Source organism: Oryx dammah, unplaced genomic scaffold, assembly GCF_014754425.2.
Source record: "Oryx dammah isolate SB20612 unplaced genomic scaffold, SCBI_Odam_1.1 HiC_scaffold_3, whole genome shotgun sequence".
In the NCBI taxonomy this organism is placed as follows: Eukaryota; Metazoa; Chordata; class Mammalia; order Artiodactyla; family Bovidae; genus Oryx; species Oryx dammah.
In genome coordinates, this window is record NW_024070187.1 from 100,406,833 (window position 1) to 100,419,420 (window position 12,588).

Genomic DNA, 12,588 nt, shown 5'->3' on the forward strand with positions numbered 1-12,588 from the left:
AAGATGGCTGCAAACAAAATGTTTGTGGTAAGATTATTCAATACTGAGAGAGCCGGCTGAAAATTTAGCTTTGAATCTCTTAATAGGAGAGCTGGAAAATGATTACTTGGAAGGATTAACTGTCCATTCTTTAGGTTGATAATCTTGCTTCCTGTTTCACCAGGGGGGAAAAAAGTAGAAGTAATCAGGAGACTTCTCCCAAGATCCCATGACCAGATTACCCGCATAAGTTTTCATATGCTTTGCTTCCCCGCTTCATAAGAACTGTCTGTGCACCTCTGGAAGCCAACTCCTTCATCTGTGCAATAGCCTCCACTTCCTCCTGCTTACTCATCAGTGCTCTCCCAGCTGTCTCCTCTCTCCTGCAATTCCAGTTTTCCCTGTTCTATCCATATATCAGCATAAAAATATGTTGTCATTTTTCCAATCTTTAAGAAGCCACAGACAATGAAAAAGGAACCTTTTCTGACCCAGCTTTTTTTTCCATGTGCTACTACCCCATCCATTCTTGGTAAGAAAAGTGCTAATCAAACTGTAACGAGATTTTTTTTTCTCTTTTCAGTTCAGCAAACAGCTTCATAACACATTCTATGGATAAGGCTTGTGGAAAAAAAGTCTCATATGTTGCTGTAGAAATGCAAAAGGATAAAACTTTGTGGGGGGAAATCAGACAAAAATGTATCAAAGCTACAGATGATTTGCTCTTTTATTCATGATGTAAGAGAGTCAATTTAAGAGGAATACTTGCATGTACAAAATGACATATCCAAAATTGTTTGCTAAAACTTTATTTATGATAGCAAAAGTTTAGGAAATTTCTAATTGCTGATTAGTGACAGATCAGTTAAGTAAACAATACAGTAACCACAAAATATAGTTCTATGCAGCAGTGAAAAGAGTTAAGAGATTCAAAGCTGAAGAGACTCAGTGCCATCTCTAAACTTTCATAACCTGTCTTGTTAAATTAAAATTGCAAGGTGTTGAGTAATTTTTTTAAAATTTCTGACCTTTTGTAAAAGAAATGGAAAGTCAGACTGTTTATTCATATTCTCTTGAGTTTGCATAAAGAAACTTTAAATAAGAAATGGAGGAGAATGGATACATGTAAGGTATGGCTGAGTCCCTTAGCTGTTCACCTGAAACCATCACAGCATGTTAATTGGTTAACCTCAATACAAAATAAAAAGTTTAGAGTTTGAAAAAAAAAAAAGGACTGATAAAAATGATTACTCATAGCAGACAGACTGGGGAGTTGGAAAATGAAATCTGTTCTGATCATTTCCAGTCTTATTTTCTGTTTTAAGCTCTCACATACATTTTTAATTTAAATTTATTTATTTTTAATTGGAGGATAATTGCTTTACAATACTGTGTTGGTTTCTGCCATACATTAGCATGAATCAGCCATAGGTCCCCTCTCTCTCGAACCTCCCTCCCACCTCCCACCCCATCTCACCCCTAGAGGTTGTCACAGAGCACCAGATTTGAGCTCCCTGCGTCATACAGCAAATTCCCACTAACTCTCTGTTTTACATATGATAATGTAAGCTCTCACATTCTTTTATGCAAAATATGAAATGACGGTTTTCTCAAATCATGTGTTACATATTTTTGGGAGCAAAAAGTGATGAATATATAGTACTTGCTAGATTAACTTTTTACCATAAAATGATTTTTTAAAAAATTCTATTCCTAGATCCATATTTATTCTCTCGGAATGACATTGTATTGGGGAGCTGATCATGAAGTACCTCAGAGCCAAGTGAGTCAAGCCATCACATTTGTACAATATTATACTTTTTAAGAAGCTCTTCTGTATATTTCTACAGTGTGTTGTCAGGCACACCAGCACTTCCATACTGGTTGTTCACAATAATAATGTCTTCTCTCAGAATGAAATAATAAAGTACTAAAGAAATTATTTTTCTGAGAATGTTTTTAGAAATACAGACGTCATTAGAGGACGGTATGGCAACCCACTTCAGTTTTCTTGCCTGGAGAATCCGCATGGACAGTGGAGCCTGGCGGGCTACAGTCCATGGGGTTGGACACAACTGAGTGACTAAGCACAAAGACACAGCTGTGTTTCAACAACTCAGTGAAATATAGTAGCCTCTTCAAAATTAGAGCAAGAGAAATAGGAGTCCCCTTCATTTCTTCTAATTTAATGACTGATAAAGGGGAATTGTCAATGTCTTTGATGATTCATTCTTGAATAGAAAGTGATAGCCTTTTCTGATACGAAAACCATAGGAATAGTAGTAGCTCTAACTACATATCAGAACTTCAAAATCATACCTCACGACCCCTGCAGCAGCAGACACAGATAGTAAAGTAATACTTTCTGGGGCCTTAGGCTCTGATGACCATTGGGCTGCTTCTGGTCTTTATTTTCTATGATAACTGATTTCCTGAAGACACAATACATAGTAGTAAATGTAATTGAAATTTTTAAAATAGCTATATTTCATCAAAGATATGGTATATAGAATTGTTTTATCTTAGGCATTTAGAACTCAAAACAAAAATAACTAGGTGTGTCTTTTTATAATCAAATTAAGAAGCAGTAAGCATTTTAGGCTTTTATTCTAAAATTCAGACCTCTTAAGGTCCATGAAGGATGAATGCTAGTCTTCAACTTCTTTTGGTTTTCATTTTACATCATGAAAAATACTGTGTATTTACTTTCTCTCCTCATTTCAATTCTATAAATATAAATAAGAAAGTTAAATTATTACTGGAAATAATAGTGTCATATTTTATGCAACCTAACTTACATGTAAAATGTGATCATATCCTATAATTTAACACTTTCTGTCTGGTAACTGAAAATAAAGTCAGTATCTATCACATGTAAATTGGAAGGGAAGTATATATAAACTTTTACCTCTATTTTACTATCAGATATCATTAATTGTTTTGGAGAAATATTTAATGTTAATTCAAAAGTATTTATTAAGCACATATTTTATGACAGACACTGTCCCAGACACCAGGAAAATAATGTCCCATGCCTGTGGAGTCCTGTCATGGGTATGGACAACCAAATAACCAGTTAGAATGCAATGTGATAAATGCTGTGTTAAGGGGAATGAAATTGCCTGCAGTGCAGGAGACCCAGGTTCCATCCCTGATTTGGGACGATCCCCTGGAGAAGAGAATGGCTACCCACTCCAGTATTCTTGCCTGGAGAATCCCATGGACAGAGGAGCCTGGCGGGCTACGGTTCATGGGATCACAAAAAGTCGGACACGACTGAGCAACTGACAACGCACACGTGGAAAACCAGATGTGGAGCCTCTAACTAGACTTGGAGGGCTAGGATAGGTTGATTAAAGGAAGTTGTTGCTAAGCTGAGCTCTGAAGGGTGACATATAATATCCATAATGGATGAGAAGTAGAAAGAAAGGGTTACAGGGAAAGCATATGTTAAAACCAAAGCAGATGTACTCGTTCAGACTCCAGTCAGCAATGCTCTTCTCACTACTACTTCATATTATCAGTGTTTTTATTTTTAACCATGCTACTGAGTATGCAGTGACTTATCTTTGTGGTTTTATGTTGCATTTCTTGGTATGATCTTTGGACATTTAGATATAATATTCTATAAATTATGTCAACTAATTTAAAAAATTTTTCACATTCCAGCTTCTGTTTCACCAGCAAAATGAGAACTTATATTAAAATGACCTTGAGTCATTGCAATATTTGAAATCTCTTCTAGGTTATCATGAGAGTATATAATTATATTTATTATTACTCTTTATGGAATATTAGGAAATTGTTTATTCTTCCCCAAATAGTGTGTGCGTATGTGTTTGTGGGTTTTCCCAGGGGGCTTAGTGATAAAGAATCTGCCTGCTGAAGTAGGAGATGCCAGTTCGGTCCCTGGGTCGGAAAGATCCCCTGGAGGAGGAAACGGCAACCACTCCAGTATTCTTGCCTGGAAAATCCCATGGACAGAGGAGCCTGGTAGGCCACAGTCCAAAAGATCACAGAGTCAGACATGACTGAACCACCGAGCACACACATGTTTGTATGTGGGTGTGTTTGTGTGAAATGAAATATGTATGAAGTGAAATGTTTATATATATGTATAAGTGAAGTGAAAGTGAGGTTGCCCAGTTGTGTCTGACTCTTTGCGACCCCATGGACTGTAGTTTACCAGGCTCCTCCATCCATGGAATTTTCCAGGAAAGAGTACTGGAGTGGGTTGCCATTTCCTTCTCCAGAGATCTTCCCAATCCAGGAATCAAACTTGGGTCTCCCACATTGTAGGCGACACTTTACTATCTGAGCCACCAGGGAAGCCCATATATATGTATATAAGCAGTTTGTATATATGTATACATGTATATGCATATATATAAACTGCTTACCAAAACTCTTGGTTAATCAAAACATTCCATTTCTTAAGCATACCAAAAAACCCCAGGTTTTCTTTTCTTTTTTTTTTTTTACAATAACTCCTATTCTTAGGAGATATATGTTAACCATCCTCCACTAATACAATTTTTATGTTATAAAAAGGTAAAATGCAGTCAAACATTTATGCTACTACATAAGGAATTCACTTCCTCCAAGTATTTGAAGTGTATTTATTTGGTACGGTTCCTATGACTCTAGAAATGGTTTGTCTCCCATTCGTTCGATTTACCCTCACTGATCAACGTGACCTTTTCTTTCTTTGTCTTCAGCCTATCAAGCTTGGAGACCATCTCAACAGTATACTACTTGGAATGTGTGAGGATGTGATTTATGCTCGGGTTTCTGTTCGGACTGTCCTGGATGCTTGCAGTGCCCACATTAGGAATAGCAATTGTGCACCTTCATTTTCCTACGTGAAGCAGTTGGTAAAACTGGTTCTGGGAAATCTTTCTGGGGTAAGCCACAGTTCCAACTGGTACATATAGTCATACTTTAGTAGCATTTCGCAAGATTTTCTTTAAATATGGATAGTGTTTCTCCATGAAGACTAGGAACAGGAGACTGAATTTCTTTCAAACGTTAGTTGTTTATTTGAAACAGTACTTAAAACAGAAACCCGCAGCAATAATTTAGTCTTCTAGATTTTATGAGAATTTGTCTTTTTTAATTTTTTTAAATAAAAAAATTTTTTAATTGGAGGATAATTGCTTTACAATGTTGTATTGATTTCTGTAGTACAACAGCGCACATCAGTCATAACTATATATGTATTTATATAGTTATAGGGAGGGAATATATATGTATTCCCTCTCCCTTGAGCCTCCCTCGCACACACACCGCTAACCTAGCCCACCCCTCTGGTCCATCACAGAGCACTAGGCTGGGTTCCCTGTGTTATGGAACTATAATACTAGCTATCTGTTCTATACATGGTGGTGTATGTAATGCCAGTGCTCTTTCTCAACTGATCCCACCCTGTCCTTCCCCTGTGGTGTCCATAAGTCCTTCCTCTACGTCTGTGCCTTTATCCCTGCCCCACAAGTAGTTTCATCAGTACCATTTTTCTAGATTCTGTATATGTATATTAATATACAGTATTTGTTTTTCTCTTTCTGTCTTTCTCCACTCTCTGTTACAAGCTATAGGTTCATCCACCCTAGTTCAACTGATTCACATTCGTTCCTTTTTATGGCTGAGTAATATGCCATTGTATACTGTACCGTAACTTCTGCAAGCATTCATCTGTTGATGGACATCTAACTTGCTTCCACGTTCTGCTCATTGTGAATAGTGCTGCAGTGAACACTAGGGTACATGTGTCTTTCTGAATAGTCTTTTTTTAGAACTTTATTCTAGCAAGTAGTATAGAATCACAGCATGTTATGTCTTCTTGCCTCTTTTCTTTCTTTTTTTTCCTATGGAGCTTTCAGTAAGTGAGTCTGTCTACTGTGAAAGCCATAGGGACATGCAGCATGGGTTTTAGAGTCATTGACATGCATTTTCAATTGCTTTAGACCTCTTTCTTGCCCACTTAGTATGGACCTCTTAAGTATTTCTACACCCTCCCCACCTTATTTGGACATTGGCTTCTGGTGTGTGAGGGGGATACATGCTTGCATTCCTACCAGATTAGTCCAAAACTGGGACTACCTTTTTTTTCTCACTTGTCTTAGATATGAAGAATCCCAAGACTAACAGTCTGTATATCTAATAATCCCTCCACCATATTTTCTCAAGCTGTATTCTATCCTATTTGCCATAGATTGACCATCCTTTGTTGTTGTTTTTTAAGGAAATTATTTTCTCTCTCTTTTTAAAATAATTTTTATTTATTTATGTATTTATTTTTGGCTGTGATGGCTCTTTGTTGCTGTGCAGGCTTTTCTCTAGTTGTGGCAAGCAGCGACTACTCTCTAATTGTGGTGCACGGGCTTCTCATCGTGATGGCTTGCTTTGCTGCTGAGTGCGGGCTCTAGGACATGTGGGTTTCAGTAGCTGTGGCTCAGGGGCTCAGTAGTTGCAGCTCCCAGGCTCTCGAGTGCAGGCTCAGTAGCTGTGGCTCAGGGATTTAGTTGTTCCATGGCATGTGGATCAGGGATCAAACCCATGTCCCCTGCATTGTGACCACTGGGCCATCAGGGAAGCCTTCTTTTGGTTTTTGGTATTTGGTCTAGATTTGGCCTTCATCTGCTCTTGCCCCTTACATTATGGTTCCCTGAGTTCCTCTCTTTTATGTGACTTTGGATAGACTTGTCACTGTCAGGCAGTGTTTTTGCTGGCTTCCTCTTAATTCCTCATCCCTAGGGGTTTAGTTCTGTTAACCTTAACCAAGATCTTGTATGGCTGGCGAGGATATATCCAAATTCCACATGCTTTGCCAGTTGATAGGTTCATAAAGTCTTCTAGGCAAATGGTTTATAAAGTAGACTCCAAGGAGCCTTTACGATTCTGTAGTGAGAGGAATTGAGGTAGTAGAAGCTAAGTGAAGAGGGTTCTTGGCTGTGTATTTCCCCTTCTTGACTAGGGCTGATTTATTTGTTTGTATTTTTTGTGTGACTTTTTTTTTTTTGAAACAAAGATAAAGATACTAAAAGCTTAGGAAAGCCCTCTATCCCAGAGGTCCCCAGCCTTTTTGGCACCAGGTTTTGTGGAAGACAGGTTTTTCCAGACTCAGGCAGTGGGGAGAGTGATGGTTTGGGGATGATTCAAGTGCACTGCATTTATTGTGCACTTTATTATTATTGGATCAGCTCCACCTCAGATCATCAGGCATTAGATCCTAGAGGTTGGGGACCACCACTCCATTCAGACCAAACTATCCTTCATATTTTGAAATACATTTTTGTTTAAAAAAATTTCTCTATGTTCAGATAGAGTTGAGGGAAAACTCTTTAAGGAACATTAAATGTATATTCACTGTAGAACTTCTCAGAGCCTTTAATATACTAGGTTGTATTACTAACCCTCAGGAGGAAAAGGCACATAGGTGAAACATTTCCCAAACTTATTTGAGCCGCCTTTCACAGATCTTCTCATAATACTGATGTTCTTGTGAAAACTCCCTCTGAGGAATGAGCTGTACTAACTCCTTCACTTTATAATTTACCTATTTCTTTTTTGCTTTTTTTTTTTTTTTTAAGCATTTTGAAGATTTTTTTTTTTTTTTTTTGGCTGTGCTGGGTCTTTGTTGCTATGCAGGCTTTTTTCTAGTTGGGGCCAGTAGGGGGCCACTCTTTGTTGCGCTGCGTGGGCTTCTCATTGGAGTTGACTTCCTTTGTTCAGGAGCATGGGCTCTAGGCACGAAGGCTCAGTGGTTGTGGCACGTGGACTTAGTTGCCCCGCAGCATGTGGGATCTGCCCGGACCAGGAACGGAACCCATGTCTCCTGTATTGATAGGCAGATTCCTATCCATTGGACCCCCAGGGGCATCCTATGTATTTCTTAAAGAAATTGAGACTCACAAAGCTTATGTGACTTCCGTTTCCTATTAATCAGTCAGGAACTTAAGAGCTATCAGAGTTTGAGGGGAAAGGATACAAGTAATGACTGAGTTGAAAAAGAGCGCTTTAAATTAGATCCCAGAGACTGGATAGAAAGAAAGGGTAATCCAGGCAGAGGGAAGTAAACTTGGGTCAGTGCCTTGAGATGGGAAAGAGCAGAACATTCAAGGAACAGCGATAAGTCTGACACAGGATGTGCTGTGGGACTTTTTAGTGGGAGAGAAGCATAGAAAGGTCAGTTGGAATCAGCAGGGAGAAAGCTCACCTTTCCAGAGGCAGATTTCAAAGTAGAAATAATAACACTCCCCCCATCCATTGCTCTTGAGAGTCTCCTGGATGTCGCCAGACAGAAGTAACTCTCATAGCTACCATTTTTAAATGTTGAGTTTGTTTTGTGCTGAATGACTTATGTGTTTTTGTTTTTTTTTCACATTTATTCACCAAAACAGCCCCAGGTTACAAGAGAGAATTTCATCTTCCTTTTAGAGAGAGTGAAATTGAGGCTCAAATAGATGAAATAACTTGCCGTGGCCCCATGCATGGTAAATGACAGAGACACAATCGGAATCTGGATCTCTCTGACCCTGAAGCCAATGCTGTTAGCCAGCACGCCCCTCTGAGACCGTCATTCTCCCCAGTAGCTGATAGAAAGACTTAGTCCTTCATCCAGTGTGAAATTCACTACAAGTGTCCATAATCCTAATTCACTTAAAATTAATTAGCCTAGAGTAAAAGTCAGTAGGCCAGCTTACTTGTCAGCGTTCTTCCACTGATTTAATCTTATAACATGTTTGAATGCAGTTTCACTTACCTGTAAAATAGTAGTAATAGTGCATATCATCAACCCATATTAGTGAATAGTTGTAAAGATAATTATTTCAATATTGATGAGCTGCTTCAAGGTCCTTAGAAATTTGCTATTTCTCCCTTTATTGTAATGTGAAGTTAATGTATACCACATGAGGTTTTTTTGATAGTTAAATATCATTAAGTATGTAAAGCACTTAAGGTGGTACCTGCCTTATAGTAATTGCTCAGTAAATGTCAACTGTTATTAATAGTAGTGTTCATGCAGGAATACCCAAAGATGATACAGGATATTGTCTCTTATGTTACTGATAATACAGGACAATATGAACTAATATATAATTGAAACAATACCATCATTTCAGAAATATTTCCATTTAAGTTTTCTTGTAGGTAGGAAGCATAATGCCTTCAATATACTACCTTAAATGGATTTTTAATTCATATTTAAGCAAGTTCCACTCATGGAGAAATATTAAAATGTATTGTATATGTGTAAACAGATAAGTTTGTATGCTCTTGGTGCCAGAGTTAAGTAATTTTTCTTTACCATTCTCTCTTCTTACATTTATTTCTTGAAGTTTCTATTCTAATTGATCATCTGAATAAATTCAGTAGTAGTCTTAACATTTCACCCTTTGTAATGTGGAATTTGATCTAATTTGACATGCTTTATTTTAAGCAGGTACCCTTGGTTGAAGTTATTAAAGTTTAAGACTACTTAAACATTTAGATCTAAAAGAGTCTCAAAAGAGCATTGATTCAAATTGTTATCCTTCAATATATCCATTTAGTTTAAAGCGTATTTCAAATGTAACTTCTGGCAGGCAAAATCTAGAAAGTTATTTTCAAAAATAATTTCAATCAGCACCCTCAATGCATAGTGACGATCAGGAGAAAGGTTTATTATACCAGAATTAATGTGGTTTTAAAATTTTAATCACACTTGAGAGATGAAAGTAGTTTGGGGAAAAAAGAATACTTTAAGCTTATGCTTTGAAATGGAACTCATTTTAACTAACTTTGTTCCCTAGTTAGCAGCTTAGGCTTTGATAGATGTTTCTTGGCTTGTATTTCCTGAAGATGAATTGGCCAGAACTAAGCTACATAAATCTTATCCAAGGAATATGTATTAACAATAGCATATGTGGAGTGTTTTTACTAAAATATTACAGCTTGCAAAAACTATCTAGCTGGTGTCATTCTGTAGACATGAACAAAAGGGAGATTCTTTAGTCAAACTTGACTTTTGATTACCTGTGTACAGACGGATCAGCTTTCCCGTAGCAGTGAGCAAAAGCCTGATCGAAGCCAGGCTATTCGAGACCGATTGAGAGGAAAAGGATTACCAACAGGTAAGAGTGTGTTAACAGAAAATTTTTAGACTTTAAATTTGTTACTATTTCCTTTACAAAATCTTAGTTAACCTAGCTTGGAAATCTGGTAATTATGATCATAATCATGAGTGTGCAAAGTGGAGGCACTGAATAGGTAGGAACACTGGATGTATTAATATATAAATCCTTGATCATTTTGCAGAAAATGTTAATACAGTCAGGATACCACAGTATATCATTTCTTTCCCAATATTGTTATTATAGCAATAATATCTTTATTTACTTTATCGTGATATTTTATATTAAAAATACATTTTAAAGGATGATAAAACATACAAATTTATGAACATAAATGTTACTAAAGCAAAAGTTTCAGAAAACATTATTCTTGTTACATACTATTTTCTATATCTTTTTTAAAATGCTAATCTCAACCCACTAAATTGATTTCATGACCAATGAATTTCATGACTCGCAGTTACCAAATACTGTCTTAGGTTATACAATGCTTAGTAAGTAAAAACTGATGAAGAGTGGTTTTGCTATTTGCCAATAGCATTAGATAATTATAGGGTCTACATAGTTATTAAATTTTTTTTAAGGAAGTGAATACAAACTCAGACTCAAAACACATGAAGTAAAAGTAAAAAAAATAAATTTTTTAGATGAAAGTTTATTTTTCAGTGTTAAGTTTTAAGCGTGGTTTATTTATAAAATGAAATTTTATTTTTGCTGATTATCTTTGTTTTCTTTACTTCTCATCAAGCAATATTGATAATCATGGTCATTTAAACATTAACAAAAATGTTTTGTGAGTGAAATATTTTGTCTTAAGTCTAGGAGCTGGGGTAAAGTAAATATAAATATTGCTTAAATATATTCTAATATAACATACTAATTGATATAGTCATATTAAAAATTAAGATGTTTAACTATTTAATTAGACCATCAAAACTCAGCTATCTTAATTAAAACCTATGAGAAACTCTAATTGTGAAAACCAAAAACAAACATTTGATTATCTGGACTAAGCGTTTTGCAGAATTCAGAGCTGTCATGTCTAAGAGGGACAGATGTGCCCTAAGCACGTGTATTGGTTACTTTAAGTCAAGAAAAGCAATAAAGTTGTTTCTAATGGGAGCTGGTGATGGACAGGGAGGCCTGGCATGCTGCGGAAGAGTCAGACGCGACTGAGCAACTGAACCGAATAGAGTGATTCTGTCATGGTGCTGTCGGTTACACGTCTGTTTTGGTGCCTTCAATTTTACTTATTGTGAATAGGCATTTTTTTTCTGAAAAGGCACCAAGATTTCATATCATCAATATAATTAATTTACTTTGAGTTGCATAAAGTTCTGTTTCTAATACATACATTGTTAGTTTATGCACGGGTCAGAAAAGAAGGCAGGCTTTAAATTAAAAAAATATTTTTAACCTTTTTTCTGTTTTCTTACTATATTTATATCCTCAAATATATATATATAATATATATACAATATATTTATATAAATAAATAAAAATATTCCTCAAATATATATGTATGTGTGTGTGTCTATAGATATATAGACACACCTTCCTCTCATAGGTAACAGTCTGTTTTCTTTTGTCTTAAAGGACACTAGGATTTGAGATATAGTGTGAACCTTGGTGCTAAAAATAGGAGCACTTTGTTAGTCCATCAAATTTTCAGTCAGTCACCTGTTTTGGAAATAAATGAGTTCTTTTTGAAGGGACATGATGAATACTTTGATAAATGAACATTAGATTTAAAAGAAATGATTTTTTTATTTATTATCTTTCTATTTCTTACTCTTTCCTTCTCTCTTCTCTTACCTCCCTTTCTCCCCTGCTCCTTGCTTTCTTATTTCTCTTTTATGTACTTTCTCTTTTTGTAGTTCCCTATCATCTCCTGCTTCAAAGTGGCCATGTTATAAAATTGAAGTTTGTATGCTTGGTTGTTACTTGTTGATTCAGTAATTTTAATGCTATATTAATGATGATTAATTTTTAAAGATAGTTTTTTAAAAAACTAAAACAAGCTTAGTTTCTTTAAGAATAAACAATGTTCCTATAAATATGAAACCCCTCATTCTAACTCTATGCATCATAAATTTGTTGAGTCTAAAGAAAAAGATCACTCTGTCATATTTAGTTTATCAAATTTGGAAAACTAACAAATGTTAACATAATTTAGTTTATATTACTTTCAATGGTTCGGTTTTATTTTTTCAGACATGAAGTAGCAATAGAGATTTTAGAAGTAGCAATAGAGATTGAACTGAATCTATACCAATGCTACAATATACTTTTTTTTCTGGTTAGCTATTTTTAAGTTTTTATTTCATATTGGAGTATAGTTGATTTGCAATATGTTAGTTTCAGATGTACAGCAAAGTGATTCAAAGGCATACATATACATGTATTCATTCTTTTTCAAATTCTTTGCCCGTTTAGGTTATTCCCATTAGGTTAGAGAGTGTTGAGTACAGTTCCCTGTGCTGTACAGTAGGTCTTT

The 12,588-nt window shown here is 35.9% G+C and overlaps 1 protein-coding gene across 9 annotated transcripts in view; it reads left to right on the forward strand.

The window, feature by feature from the left end:
* PTPN13 (protein tyrosine phosphatase non-receptor type 13) overlaps positions 1-12,588 on the forward strand; it is a 221,198-nt gene that overhangs the window by 81,904 nt on the left and 126,706 nt on the right. For all 9 annotated transcript variants that reach the window (XM_040237277.1, XM_040237279.1, XM_040237283.1 and 6 more), the window contains exons 4-6: positions 1,697-1,762; positions 4,698-4,883; positions 10,004-10,091. In XM_040237277.1, the coding sequence (XP_040093211.1) occupies positions 1,697-1,762; positions 4,698-4,883; positions 10,004-10,091 (340 nt within the window). The remainder of the gene's footprint in view (positions 1-1,696; positions 1,763-4,697; positions 4,884-10,003; positions 10,092-12,588) is intronic.